This window comes from Corvus hawaiiensis, chromosome 8 (genome assembly GCF_020740725.1).
Source record: "Corvus hawaiiensis isolate bCorHaw1 chromosome 8, bCorHaw1.pri.cur, whole genome shotgun sequence".
NCBI classification, from domain to species: Eukaryota; Metazoa; Chordata; class Aves; order Passeriformes; family Corvidae; genus Corvus; species Corvus hawaiiensis.
In genome coordinates this window covers 27,252,543-27,268,801 of record NC_063220.1, presented here as the reverse complement: position 1 = coordinate 27,268,801, position 16,259 = coordinate 27,252,543, and the positions used below count along the sequence as shown (strand labels likewise).

Below are 16,259 nucleotides of genomic sequence, written 5' to 3'. Positions count from 1 at the left end.
TCCTAACTGCCCCTATTTATGTGCAACCTTTGAAGCCTTCCCAACACCAAAATCTTATTCTCTCCTATGCCTTCTAGAACTCAAAAAAGAGAAAAAAAAGAGCAAATTCAGAAGGAACATTGAGAAATTCAGAAAGGTTTAATAGAGTTGATAAAAAAACTATTCAGGCCCTAGAAAATCAATCATTCAGTAAGGGGCACTAGTTTCATTTTACATATTCAAATTATTTGAAAATATATTTTAGAGATATTTTGCAATAGTGATGCTCTTTATTTAATAAGAGCCCCTTTGGAAAACACCTTTGCAGTGTCCAGTGCAGGAGCACAGACTTCAAAGCCAGCTCTGCTTAGAGCAGGAGGCTGAACTTCCTCAGTTCTCCAGACTTCTCTTTCAACTTAAATTATCTATGATCTTACATATACAAAACTAGATGGGGGGAATAAAAAATAAAATAGAACACCTAAGATTTATGCTGGGATTTTTGGGGAGCTTTTTGGGTTTTTTTTTTGAGGACATTATTGGGGGTCTTGGGGCTTTGAATACATTTTTGGGAAAACATTTTTTCATTTGTAACCTATTTATAGGTGTTTTACTTATCTACAGTCCCAGTCTTCCAGAAGAGGGAGTTTGATCCTTTGCTATAGAACAAGGTAATCTAAGAATGAGCAACTGCAGCTTCCAGACATGACACTTGCAGGTTTCTCTTTGATGAGATTCAAAGAGAAACATGTATGCCATGCTGTCACAGGTTCAAATGTTACAAGACCACAAGCTATAGCTCACTCAGTAGGAAGAAGACTTTTGACATTTGAAAAAGCCAGTTTAACAAACCTGAACCATAACAACAAGGAAACCAAGAAAATAAAAAATCAAAGTTGAAATGAAGCATTTTAACAAAGCACAAAATTGACACATTTTGGCATAAGTTTTGTCTGGAAGCTGAAAAGTCCTGAAATACTCAGAGCAGGGATGATAAACAAACCCTGTTGCTGGTGGCTGGTTCACACCAATTACAAGTGCCTTATGAGTGAAGTATGATCAGATTACAGAAGAAATTATGGGATGGGGTTGACTGCAACAGCAGGAGCATGGCCTGGTGACTTATAAGCTTTCCGTACCATTTTTATTCTTCTAGAAAATAATGCATTTATTCTGAAAAAGGATTAGCTAACATCCCCAATATTTGATAGGGGATCCCTCTTTACTCAAGCTTCTGAGTCAAATGGGACAACCTGAATATTAATATGATAAACACAAAATTAATACTGAACATTATAAAGTTGAAATACACATTTTACTTAGAAAAGAAGCTTTCAATGCTAAGAACAAAATACTTGAAGGTGAAATTGAGCAATTTGGTAAAATGATGTAATGTGAAAAACTCATTTTCAATGCCTTGTTCACCACTTTGGAATATGCCCACAGAACAGTCAAAGCTGTAAAGGTTTTACTTTGCCTCAGTATAAAAGCAGATTGAAAGAATATCTGTGGCCTACACACAACTTACCTTTCAAGACTCATTGGGCCAGGCAGGTCTAGTCCAGAACACTATAAAGGGTAGTACAGGAGTACATTTCTACCATTTATGCTGTGTTTAAGTTCCCAAACCTATAGATACACATAGGCCTACACAAAAACTTCTTGTGCATGAAGTTATATTAAGGTTGTACTTATAATGTTGAAAATGTAAGTGTTCTACCATTGCCTCTCGCTGTGTTTATAGAGGAGTTAGCCCAGAAAAAGAAAGCTGAAGTAACATTCCAGATATACTCCTGTCCTTTCCTTCCAGCATGTGACTGCTGTTTCCATTCTCTTTGTCCCATTATTATTTCATCCATATAATAGGCAAGATGACTGAGAGAGAGTGTTCAGGGACTTTTCCTGCACAGTATTAGCATGGCTGAGAGATTTCTTCCTCCTGATAGAGACTGTGAGCCTGGGTTGCTTTGCCATGCAGCCTTTTCCCTTATTGGCGACATTATAAATTTTGTTAGGTTCCCATGTGCCTGAGGCTCCCATGGTTTAGGCGAGTTTCTCTCATATTCCAAGATTACTGAACTTCTCAAACCACTTGTGTTAGGATTCTTTTGGATTCTTTTTTAACAACTTTCTCTTTTAGCCAGAAATCTTTTTAAGACTAGAGATATTAAGAGAAGTGGAAGCTGTTAACACCGGTGATGCTTAAAGGTCTGGTCAAAGAGCCTGTGCCTGGAGTGTTCTGACATTGTTCTGTGTGTGCTGTATATTTGTACAAATGGGTTTTAATCCTAACCTTAGGGCTTTAATCCTAACTTTGAGCTGAAGGAAGGTAGCAGGTGGAAGATCTGACTGCAAGAAGCCATGGATGCCAATTCAGGAACTCTGAAACACCATCAGGTAGTTTCAAGATGTTTCCCAAAAACTTCCCAAACAAATACTTAAACTAGTTTGTTCAATTAAACTACATATACATGCATATAGCATGCATTAATCCATATTAAGTATTACATAATTTATATTCATATCTGTGATGTAAAATCAAGACCTGCCTAGCATACATCTAGAATGAGGTAAGAAGCTGGTGTTAAAAATATTGCAGAGCTATTTTTCACTATGCAAATAATATGCATGTAATAGCTACACTGAACAAGCTTGGTTTGTTTTAGCAGGCTATTAAAAAAAACCAAAGGAAAACAAGAACCAAAAAAATCAAGATGCTGTGGCACAAGTAAATAAGTAACAATTTTATAACAAAATCGTTGCTATTTCCCAAGTGACTGTGGTGCAGATTCACTTCCCAACCATGACAATATTCTGAAAATGCAACCTGTGATATCACAGGCAAGGTAAGATAAAACCATTGCTTCAGTATTTCATGCATGCAAACTTCAAAAAAGCTAAATGTTAGCAGATGTGTCATCAGCAGCACATTCACTACCAGGAACACCCCAAGCAATCCCATAATACTCAAATGAGCTGGACTTGTTCATGAAGCTTGACTGACAACAGCCAGTGCTGGCTACATGCAGCCCAGACAAAAGAGCCTTCATCTCATTTTTCAGCTTTTGGAAATAAAGCTTTTCATTTAAAAAAAATTGCTTCTTTCTGAAGCCACCTCCAAATTCACCCTTCAGCCATTCTCTTTCTAATCCAAACACCTTCAACCACAAACCTAAGTTTTGGCAGTGCAAACCCAGAGCCTTTGAAGATGATAATACTGTGCTTGACTACTGTGTCAAATACTTTTTACACTCCTCAGGTTATGCAAATAACAAACATCTGCCACTGAGTGCTACTTATCAGCATGGCATTAATTTTTTTTTCTCTCCAGAAGGAAGATAACTATGTTACTGATTTAACTCCTAAACAAAATATTGTCCCTGTCCAGCTGCAGCAGAAAGTTCAATTATATTCCTTTCAGGCTCGACATGCTTAGACCAAGTGCATGTGCACACATGTACATGGAGATATATCATATTATGCCAACACACAGAAATGGACCTGAACAGCAGCTTTTCCTCTTTTGAAAACAGACAAGGATCAAATATAAGTTAAATTTCAAAACTGACTAGAAAAGTACCTAACTCATGTTAACCTTGTTCACTCATACCAAAAAACAGGCTCCTCTTGGGCCATGAGTGTGTCCAGTGGATCTAGGTCAATGTCAAGCCAAAGCCCCCTCTTCTTACATGCTCTAAATAATATAATTTTGAAAGAAAACCTCAAAAAAAAAAAAAAAAATTAACTTTTGTTGTCAGAAGGTCTAAAAAAGGATGTTTCAGCAGAACTTAGCTCACTGAGCAGGATCAGGTGGCTGAAAAACACTCTGGAAACAATACAGCCAGAACCCAACTGGAGTAAGCATCTCCTAATGAAGAGAAGCAACACAAAGAAAGAAACAACAATACTGTCTGCACTAGATAAACACTCTGGGGCTTTTGTTCTTGTTAGATGTAGCTTAATCTGGGAGCCTTTTCAGGGCTTTGTGTTGTATCTGCAATTTGGATTTTGCCTCTACTCTTGAGGGAGTAAAGCCAGAGTCTCCCACGAAAACCAGGTCAGACAGGTACCACCATATCCTGTTGATAATCAACTGTCCTTTCCCACAATTTTAGAATACAAACTGCTCTTTTCTTTGACGTATGCACAGCTTCTACACTGACACATGCACATAAACATAAAACTTGGCTGAGGTAAAATCTGCCTATTCATTACAAGCTCTGCATTTTACCATTAAAGGTCAAGCTAAGGACAAAATAAACCAAACACAAAGCAAACTGTAATGGGAACTCCACAACACAGAGAACTATGAAGCAACAGGTGCCTTTGGAAACAGGTTTTTCACATGGAAAAGCACAAGAAAATAAATAAAAAAGAACAAAGACTAGAAAAACAAGTATTGTTCTTCAAAAAACAAAACAAAACAACTCAAATATAATTTTAAAGAGCACCCAAAACCAGAAGACTTAATATGTTACAATTTCCAGGTATATGAACAAACCCAAGAGATTGGATATGACCCTTTGTTGTATGTCACTTCATTTATAAATTTAAGATAAACAATATTACTTAATAAATGGATTCATCTTCAGAAAATTCATCTTGGATAATATTTTTGACATAGTTTTATTAGTCAAGAGAATTTAGAAAGGGAAACAGTGGAGTAAGAGAAGATATATGCAGATATTATTCTGACACATACTGGCCAGTGTAACAGAAAGTTACTTTGTCTCCACATTACTACCTGAAAGTAAACCTTATTTTTATTTATTATTGATGCAAATAGACAACAAATCACTTGTCAAAGTGAAAAAGTAATTAACCTTCATGTAAACTGATATAAAGTATTTCCGAGGAGATTGTAATCTCTTCAGTGCCACACAACGTGCATTTATTTTCTTTTGAAGGAACCACTTTGCACTCTATACTAGGTCTCCTTTTAGATTATGTAACTTTATTTGTTGTTGAGTCAAAAGTGGAGAAACACAAATGTTTTGGCTCTAAGCAGGGACAGTATTATTCCAAATCATAAGGAATCGAGTCCCCTGATGGATTGCCCTGCTGGAGCAGCACATGTTTTATAAGAACAGAGACTGGATGATGTGGTTTTACCCTACCAACAAGAGCCTTGCTGTTCTTTACACACAGCGGCAGTGGCCTATAGCATGGACTGTCTGACTACAGGCAAAGGGTCATCTCACATGGCAAGAGCAGCCTCCAGCATGGATTAAAAATATAAGAAAAACATTTGACGTACTTGGATCTGACAAGATTGAGTCGGTTTTCGGCAAAAATTGGTCACAGCGGACTCCTTGGTAGCCCTCTTTGCACCTGAGAAAAAGGGGATAAATGACAAACATACGCATGCGGTAGTAAAAGGTTAATTTTAAGGTCCCAAATCAAGCGACATTCTCCCTGCCAACACTGCGAGGGACTCGCATATCTACAATATGCAAGTTATTTCTACCATATGGCAGCAGGGTTATTACTGAAATGCAATGGAAGTAGGTAAAATAATTTGTATATCAAAAAAAATTCCCCTCAAACCTTTTCATTATTTTAGAGACTATGAAAATAAACATCATGTGAGCATAATCATTCTTTTAAAAATCAATTCAGTGAAACAAAAATCAAAGAAAACTCCTCTATAAAATACACTTATTTGCGATGAAATAAACTCTTTAGGTAACACAACACTTTACAAAGCTTCCATACTGTGCAAACCATGAGGCAGACAACTTATCTTTGGCTGTCTGAAAAAGCAGGGAACAGTTAGCTAGCCATTAATTTTAATACCATTTTATACTGAGCTTAAAAGATAAAATGATAGACAACATCAGGCATTGTTTGCAAGCGGGAAGTTTTAGACAACTGTGAGATTAGATTTTAAGGCATATAAACCAGAATACCCTCCTGCCTCAACAAACAAGAACTGGCTTTGGCTGAGATTGTAATACTATTATGTATCTTGAAGCCTTACTTTGAAGAAATTCCATTTACTGCTTTTGAACTGTTCTCAGAAGTCTCATTTCAACTAAGTGTATCAGAATCAGATCTTTAATTATTTATTCGTCAAGCAGTTTTTCAGAGGAAAGTGATGGACACTTTAATTATAAATGATAGCAACAGGGATTCCTTATCTCCCAAAGCTCTTGCACATCACATAAGCAATATGCTCAAATCAGCATCACCACCTTTCATTAGGGTTGACAGCTGCAGCTTGAATGATGTGATAATGTCAGGAGAAGAAGTTATCTGCTCCTTCACAATGTTTTTACTCAGGCTTCCTCTAAATGTTGCCTTTTAATATGCTTTTGGTTTAATAAATTAATGGTTCAATGAGAAATGCGTCTCACTAGCAGTGTCTCGGGGATTAGTAAGAACATTTGTGAGCAAATATGTAAATTATGTTCCCATCAGACCCAAAAATGTAGTAAAAGTCTACAGTAAGAAAAAGATTTAAACCCCCCATTTAAACCTATATGTTTTCAAAACCTCCCGTTTGACCTTTCTCCCTGATGGATATGAGGTACTGCTTTGGAGATCAGCTTCCTCCCAGTACTTGCCTATCTATAAAATAACTGACTTGAAAAAAACTGTTCAGCTTTTGTTTCATTCAGATCCCATGACAGCGGTCATAAGTTATTAGTCAAGGAAAAAATGTTCTATTAATTGAAATTATTAATTGAAATTGTCCACTAGTCAGAAACACTGAAGAAGTCCACATAGACAGTGCTGCATGTATCTTTTGCATCTGATTATGAAACAGCAGAAGCTGCCTCACACCAAAAAGAAACTCTTCTCCACAGCCTTGAGAGGAATTGGCAGACCTCAAATCTTAAGTACAACCTACACAGGTGGGGATTCTTGCCTTTCTGTGAGCATTTTCTAGTAACTTTTGGACACACATTTGCACCTGCCTTGGTTATAAATACCCTATTACAGACTTAAAACCCTATATCCTAAAAGTGTGTGAGGATAGAGTCACAGAGTGGCATCTCCTGGAAGAGCTGCACCAAGTGCTCATCAGTGTGCATGGACATTTTAACTTACTTGTACCTCTGACAAACATGCCACAAGGGGAATGTGTTTCTTTCAAAATTTAGTACAGAGGTGGATGATCTATCAAAGAATAATCTTTTAATGTAATACCATAACCTTACACTCAGGTAATACCTACTATGGTGGGGCTGCACCTTGAATCCTGTGTCCAGTTCTGAGGCCCTCAATACAAGAGGGACACTGAGGTGCTGGAGCGAGTCCAGAGAAGGGCAACGGAGCTGGTGAAGGGAGTGGAGCACAAAAGTCTTATGAGGAGTGGTTGAGGGAACTGGGGTGGTTTAACCTGGAGAAAAGAAGGCTCAGGAGGGACCTTACTGCTCTCTACAGCTCCCTGAAAGGAGGGTGTAGTGAGGTGGGGGTTGGTCTCTCCTCCCAGGTCACAAGTAACAGGATGAGAGGAGATGGCCTCAAATTGCACCAGGACAGGTTTAGATTGGGTATTAGGAAAAAAAATTCTTCACTGAAACAGTGGTGAGGCATTGGAACAGCCTGCCCTGGGAAGTGGCGGAGTCACCATCCCTGACGGCATTTAAAAGCCATGTAGATGTGGTGCTTAGGGACATGGTTTAGACATGGATTTGGGTTAACAGCTGGACGTACTGATCCTAGAAGGGTTTTTCAACCTCACTGGTCCTATGACTTGAAGGCCAAACATAGCTTGGACTTTTTAACTGCATTAAGTTTTTCAGCAAAGTTAAAACCTAAGTCTTCTAGTTCCCTTAACAAATTCTTTTTTAAATCCATGAAAGCAAATAACAGCAATAACTGCTCTGCCATTATGACACCCAAGTTCAAACATTTGCAGTTAAGTCACATGAAACAGAAGCCTTGCAGAATATACATTTAACAGTCATAATGCTACAATATGATGAAAGTTGATCATGTTTTGGCATCCCATAATCTTAGCTAGAGCATCTGCCATCTGTCCTAAATAGGCAGATGTGATATGCACACATGCTGCTAATTGGTATCACACCTCTACGGAAGAAAGCACAAGAAGCCACTGCAGAAAATCCTATTAAAACAGCACTGTTGTGACACACAGAGAAGTTCAGGAAGGTCCAAATGAGGTCACTCAATATCGCCATATGCAGTGTGAATGATCACATACATAATTAGGGATGCATTTAAAAAGCCATGAGTCATCAGAGAAACCTTGAGAAATGCTCAGGTGCAGCTGATGGTTTCAGAAATGATCACTTGATTCTCAGACAAACAAATGTTTATTAGAGATTGTTGGGGAAGATGAAACAGGAAAGCCTTATAAATATGATTGCCTGACAAAAGATTTTGGGAATATGAAAACTACAGGCAACATCGAAATGAAAGCCACTTTTGAAATACCAGGTCTTAGTTACTGAACAACTAGAAAACAATGGTATGGCCAACTGAAGGTAATCCCCTCTTGATGGAACAATACCCTCTGCTTGCAGGCAGGTCCAAGGGTCAGAGCAGACCCTACTAGCTCAGCAGAAGGGGTCCAAAGAGTAGTTTTTAGAAGTTAAGATGTAACACTCTATGGTAATATAAGAACTCTTATAGGCTGTATGTAAATGCTATAGGATTTGTATCTTGTATTAGATTGGTTAGTGACAATTAGAATATTCAGTACAGAAGATGATTTATTGTATTGTAACCAGGACTTCAGGATTCTATTCCATTCCATTCCATCCTATTCTCATCACTTCTTCTTCACTCTCTTTGCTCTCGTTCTCTCTCTCTCTTACCTGCTTACTCTCTTGCTCTCTTGGGCCTGCTCAGAGCTGCCAGCTGCAGCTCTAAGCAGTGCCCCTGTACCCACGCCCTTTGCAATAAATCGCATGTTCCAAGATCTGCTTATAGAGATCTCCGTCCGTCCCGACTGTCCTGACTGAACCCACTGAGTCCCTACAAGAGATACCGTAAAAAAAACCGAAAAAATAGAAAAAAAATGGACCTGGATAAGATATTGCTTGTAGTGAAGCAAAAGCTCTGATCTGCATGTGGGACCCCTTCAGCAAAGGCTGGAAGGGACAGTCTAAGATCCATTCCAGCACCAGGAATGGCTCCTCTGCTGAAGCACAGCACTGTATGAGCAGGCTTGGGCTTAAGTGCAGACCGTGGCAAAGGGGTCTAAAAATGGTGCTAATTACAGCCTCTCTGCAAAATAAATATGAAAATGAAATTCTCCATTTTGCATTCAGATTTTCACCAAAATGACTGTGTCTGTCTAGGCTCTAGAACAAAAATATCAACAGGATTGTACTGTCCAAATGGAATTATTTAAAGCCTTCTGATTAAACAGTATGAAAAGAGAATCACAGGTAAAGCTAATCGGCAGCTGCTAAAATGCCTGCAAACAGCATATCCCTTAATGATAAGCGCTAAATTCAACTAAGATTGAATGTGTTCTTCACTTTTTCTTTTCGTAATATACTTTCCCAGATGATTTTTTAAGGTCACCAGTTATAAACTGCATTGTGCATTGCACTTTGTGGAGTCAGCCACAATGACCTCTGTGTGAAAACACACACGCAGAAACACATCTCTCATTCCTCGTGAGAAGGCTTTTTTCCTCCCTACTTAGGCACATTTGCACCTAAGTATTAGAAAGTAATTAAAGTATGAGATTTTACTCATTCTTTCACTCTTTTTTGTTGATGTCAAATAGTACTAATACATGTAGGTTCTAGTCAAAGAGATCACAGACATTTTCGGTGGACATTTTCCAGAACTGGATCTTGTACAACCTTATGGAGCCAAGGGAGATTTGAAATAGATGACAGTGTCACTTGTAAGATTAATGCAGCACTCCAAGTATTGGATACATTAGAAAAAGTAAAGTGAATGGGGGTGAGGGTGGGGCAAACTGCACAATAAGCAAAGATGAAGAATAAAATATATTTAAGTCAGCAAAAAGGCAAGAAAGAGAACATACTTAGAAGACTTAGGACAGGACCTAACACTTATGGCCAAGAAGTCATTACCATCACAATTTACATTTTCCCCAAACACTTCCATATGGAGCTCCACATACCTATTAAGCCTAAATATTTAGTTCTCAAGGGACAGCAAGGCACAGAACAGAGGAGAGAGAGTGTGGCACCAGCAAACTGCAGAGGCTATGAAAGATGACAACGCTATGCACCCCCATCCCTTTCCTCCTTCCCTGTGATATCCATCCATCGGAAATGGAAACACTTCTCCTTCTTCCCCAAGTGTGGTGATCACATTGCCTCTGACCATGTGAAGAAGTATGCAGAAAATAGTTTCTCTGCACGAAGCCCAGAATTTGGCAAATGAAATATATTAGTTCATCTCAAATGAAAATTTTGAAAATGACATTTGGCGTCTCAAGGACAGACTACAGCAGAAGAGAAAGCTGTAGGATTATTCACTAGGAAAACAAGCATGTCCTAGGCCAAAGGTGATTTGTAACATTAAAAAAAAAAAAAAATCTTAATAGTGCAGTGCCCAAAAGATTAATTTATATGAACCTATAATCTGATTCTAGTCTCATAAACAGGAGCAGTCCAATTTGAAAGACAGAATTAATAGTACCTATGAAAAATGAAATTTAATTTTTGCAGTGAATCCAAATCAACACACATTTCCTTCCCCTTGTAAAATGGCAAATTGGCAGTCTCAAAGACAATATTAATTAGAATGATCCATCTCAGTGGATCACTTGCAAATTATTTTCTCCTGACACCACTATATCCACTGTACTAACATTCAGATGCCAATAAGAGAACATACTGCAGCACTTATTTATTCTCTAAGACAGAAATCCAAGATCATTATAAAGAAATGTTCTAATGGTCTGCAAATTTTGATCAAGTATTTATTTTCATACAGAGAATGCAATACTCTTTTTCCTGGGTCAGAGAGTCAGTTATACAATAAATCTACAATAGCAAGCCATGACATTATATAGGCTATTGGGCTGTCCCAAAGTCCAGCCTGAAATATGCTGTAAAAAATGAAAAATAATTCCTTTGCTCTGCAGGTAAGCTAAATATAGATTTCTGTGCCTGCAACGAGAATGACCTTAACTGGAATACACAGACATTTATATTTATTATTGGGATTGTTATTAGGTGAAGATTTTATTCACAAAGGAAGAAAAATTAATCTTAACAGTGAGGGGTCAGACAGGATATCTTGTCATTTAACACATGTAGCCAGTCTAAGCAGAAAACAGGCTTCCTTGGTTCCACAGATCAGGCTACCAAATCACAAGTGAGTACACGGTGCTCAAAGCCAGAGAGAAAATGAACCCTTCATAAGAATCAATAGTTTGCAGTGGGCTGGTCAGGCACCCACCTGAGGTGTGAGATTCACGTTCTGTCTTTGGTGTGAGAATGAAGCATTCGAGACTTGAAGCCAGGTTTTCTACAAAGAAGAAATGTCCTGATCATTTGAGCATTATCTATCCTGAGAAGGATTGTTCCTTTCTTAAAATTCTACCCCTATGGTCTGTGTTACGCACAAAATATAACCTACTAACTAAAATTAATCTAAATTCAATATAAAGACATACAAATACACGAAATTAAAGTCAAATGCATGGCATTAAAAAGAACAAACTGGGGATCCAATAAGGAACTGGCTGAAGACACACTACTTCTTGAACATAATCATGAATCCCTTCAGATGGGAAGCCCTGAACAATTCAGGCCAATCCTTATTTTTTCTTTCAAAAAAGTTAATTTTAAATAATCCTCACAACAGAGAGGCTAATTATTGTATAATAAAGGTTTCATACCAGGGTTTGAACATACTTTATTTTCTTAAGACCTTGAAATCTATTATGTGATTGAATTAAGATATGTATCTGCCTTTTCTTTTTCTTTCCTTAGAGAAATAGCACAATTCTTACAGAATGGACAGAATAAACTTTAGAAGGAAAACCAAAAAAACCACTTGTCTGTCAGTTTTCTTTAAAAATGTTGCAATTGCTAAAAATAAGTAGAGCAAGTAACCAGAAAGGAAATTATGTTGAAAAGACAGACAAAGAATAGTAAAAAAGGGGGGTTTTACATTACTTTCGGTAGAACCAGGCCAGCTGAAACCTTCTAACATCATAGAGAAATTATAGTCAGACTTTCTAAAAATCATATTTATGATTTGTATAATCCACCATATTTTTCAGTATGTAAATTGTAGGTGCAGTCTCTGAGACAGGGAAGTACTGTTATTCTCTTGGTATAAATGGCATAAAGATTAGAGGTCGCAGCTACAAAACCCTGAGACATTGCCCAGATTTAGATAATAAAACTTTCAGCTAATTTGTTGACTCCAGTGTTTCAGGATCCTTTAGCCTTGGAGAAACTAAGTGGGGACACTTTAATAAACCCTCTGTAGGAAGCACTGAACTAAATGAGGCTTTTAGCATTTAAAAAGGAGTTATGTGGATTTGACTTAAATGCCTCATCCAAAATGATGCTGGAACTACTGAATTATCCTTCCTCTCCTGATACAGGTGGCTTGCTTTCTTTGTCTTTCCTGAAAGGTAGGTCATAAAAAGAAATAAAAATTAACAAGATGTGTTAGTAAAGCCATTCAAGCCACCCAGACCTATGACAGCACCTGAACTAATGATAATTTCCCTTCCCTCAACAGCAGACCAATTTTCTTTAATTTAAAAGTGTTCCCTTACCAAAAAGCAAAAAAAAAAATAGAAGAAATTTTCATATTCTTCATCAATGCTTATAGTCTAAGCATGATTGTTACATAATGGTTCCAGACTACTGAATTCACTTAAAACTCAGGTTAGGTTTTGTATCCAAAGATGTGTAAATATTTTATTGATAGTTACTTGGTATCAAATTTATTTGTGGCATATCCACACATACATAAACATTTCATGCTAATACACGAGCTTTATGCTTTTCAAGGGATAAGAATTACCTTTGCCATCTGCCTTAATCTCCTTAACAACAAACTTCCATCTGCAAACCACAAAATGCTTTAGAAACTGTCTGTGAGTATCATCTAATAAACCAAATGTTTAACCAACTAACTGAGCAATCATTTCTTTGCTGTTTTGAATTTAACCAACCAGAAAAACTGAAAAGCTTTGATTAGTTTTTCCACAAGATACCTCTGTGATCAATGATTTACCATGGATGATAAATGAATATAGTCTTTCATTGTGTATGGCATTCATCAGCTACGCAAAAGATTTTGAATAAATGGAAAGTGATTTCTTACCACATTCAAAGCCTCACACAGCTAAGGCACAGATGAAAGCCACATTCAATACTTGAAAAAACAAATGAAAACGAGACCCTTGCTTTATATTATGCCTGCCCAAGATTACCATCTTTATAAATAAAAATCCTTCAAAATTCTTGAAAACATCTGCCAGGGACTGGACTTAGGTATAAAAACATCTACGAAATCAATAAAAAAAGAACTAAGAGATGTAAGATTTGCTATCATGGAGTTTGGTGCCCTCCAAGAGGCCATTTGTTAAAGATGGCAATTATAACAACAAATGAGGTAACTGTAAGGAGAGGTGCAAACTCACTCCTAAGTGGCTTAACAGGTTTGCTGGATGTGCCTCTTCCCACTTTCCTCCCCACAAATATCACAAGCCCAACATTAAAATCTTTTGCTTCCAGCTACTTAATAAATAACAGCCCTGCACTTTTTTCAAAAACTGTCAAATACATTTTTCACTTTATTACACGGAATATTTCCCAATTCAAAAGAGAAAAAAATACTCAGAGAAATTAAATTTTTTGTTTCAAGCCCAAGCTAGAAGTACAATGGATCCTTTGCTTATCATGAAAAAGGCATGCAAGATTTCCAACCTGGCCCTGCAGAATCAAGACCATTTTCCAAATTGCAGCAAAACTTTCAGTTTAATTTTTTTGAAAAAATTTAAAATACACACAGGAATTCAGACACTTATCTAGTAATAACATCTACATTGAATACTGCTTGTCACAGACTCCTCTCCTAAAAAGCTCAAGGTCACCTCAAGCCAGTGCTTATCTACAGAGACAGAGTGCCTCTGCCAGGAACTCAAAACTCCTCAGTAATTCAGTGAGCTATTTGCTATGTACCTGTTTTTATACCTGGTTTGAAAAAATAATTGGAGCCACTCAGAGGTGTCAGTTAAAACATCCTTAACTACTACCAGATGGTCCACACAAATGATGTCCTCTGACTTTATGGTAAGAGATAAACATGCCTCTGCTACTGTATTTTTTATGATCTGCACACATCACATTTTAGAGATAAGAGCAATTTGACATGCAGTGCAATTGCTTACCAAAGTTCAGATACAGGAACATTTTCCAGAATAACCCTTCATTAGCACATTAAATATAATTTAGAACCCAGAGAAAGAATAGCTTTAAAATTCTAACAGGCCACTCTCTGGAGATCTATAAAGTTGCTGACTAAAAAACTAAAAATCTTTAAAGTTGCGCTAGTAAACAGAAGTTTTAGTCGTGTGTAGAATATTTTTTTTTCTGAAGAGAAAACTCTATGTATTGTAATTATGACATTATGGCATATGTACCACTATGTAGATTCAGCATTCTAAATGAATTTCTTGTTTGAGTTAAAAGAACCCATGCCATAAAAAAGTAGTGAAGAGTCGAATGTTTTTGTCCACAAGTTATTAATGTAACTTAATAAAGTTTCACCAAAGTATTTGTAATTTAGTAGGGTCTGGGTGAGCATATTTCAGACTACAGGGTGTTTATTAGCTGCAGGAAATACCCCTTGACTACAGATGGTACAGGTACCATCAGTGACATTATTATTTATCTGCGGAAAATGGAAACTTTTTTCCAATGGAAAACTAGGAGCATGGTTATTTTCTATATAAGATAAAATTTTGGATAGAAAAGTAAAATTATGTACTGAAAAGAACAGCATTCACAAAAAGCCCTACTACATTTGAGTGAACATCTCTTCTCAATACTTTTTTTTAAAGTAGGCAGTTGCATGGGAAGCCACCCATGCTCTGCCACCACCTGCCAAGCCCAACAAAAGGGAAAACTTTGAGAATTGAAGTATTATGAAATAATGGTAACTCTAATAGGTAGCACAGATCTGACATGCTTGCTGCCAGAACACACTGCTCATACATACAAGACTTGCTTGATTCCATTTTCAAAATAATGACAGCAGAAAGCAACAACCAGGAAAGTCATTATGTCCCATTTAGGATCATTTTGTGGATTAGAATTAGTCTCTGACAAGACGTCCCTATGAAATTTGAGGAATACATTTGCTTCACTTGAATGCCTGCTCATAAATCAACTGAACTGAACTCAGCTCTGTGTTTCTGATAATTCTCTTCTGAATTCAGGTGAAAGAAAGGCAGCGCAGTTCACATTGCCAGTAGGCAGTGCTACCAAATCCTCCCCATCACATACACACAAAAGGAGCAGAACAGGTCATTCTGACTGTATTCATTCTTATTTCAAAGGAACTCATTTCTAAAGACTAAAACCTTTAGGAGGAAGAAAGCAGAGGTTGCCTGCTCAGCAGCTCTGCTCCAGGAGCCACCCCATTCTCCTCCCGTGTGACCTTCAGCCTGTTACTGCAGAGCATTATCCCTCCCAGTGCTGCTGGAAGAGCAGCATCGTAATTCCAGCCTTCCCGGGGCTGGAATTTTGTGGGGTGAAATTATCAGGAGACATGCAATAATGGTGGCAGTGTAAACACTAAAAGCATTCAGGTAATAAAATAAATATACCCTTGTCATTTTCTGCAGAAAGCAGAAATCGTGTATTGTCAAGCTCACTTATTCATTATGTTTTTCTTCCGAGAAAAAATATTGAGAATTTTTATAAAGTGAAGCTATGTTAATGAAACATGCATTAAACATTGATTACAAGGAAAATTAGGATATTCTAATTTTCTCTTAGATTGAGCTTCTAAAATATTAATATATCAAGTAACAACAAAGCAAATCTTAGCATGTCCATCCACTGTCATGCGGGATTTGAGCCCCTTTCTAGAAATGGGATATAAAGGCTCCTTGTGTTGTGGAACACAGAGCAGAAATGTGCTGGCTTTGGCTGGAGTAGAGTTCATTATCTTCGTAGCAGCTGCCACATTTTGGATTTATGCTGGAAGCAGTGTTGATAATACGGGGATGTTTTCCTTACTGCTGAGCAGTGTTTGCACAGATTCAAGGCCTTTTCTGCTTCTCGCACTGTCCCACCACTGAGGAGGCTGGGGGTGCACAAGGAGTTGGGAGAGGACAC

At 37.5% G+C, this 16,259-nt stretch overlaps 1 protein-coding gene across 1 annotated transcript in view; it reads right to left on the bottom strand.

Moving 5' to 3' along the window:
* NRG3 (neuregulin 3) overlaps positions 1–16,259 on the bottom strand; it is a 372,404-nt gene that overhangs the window by 118,140 nt on the left and 238,005 nt on the right. Inside the window, exon 3 of the mRNA XM_048310800.1 lies at positions 5,237–5,310. Within this exon, the coding sequence (XP_048166757.1) occupies positions 5,237–5,310 (74 nt within the window). The remainder of the gene's footprint in view (positions 1–5,236; positions 5,311–16,259) is intronic.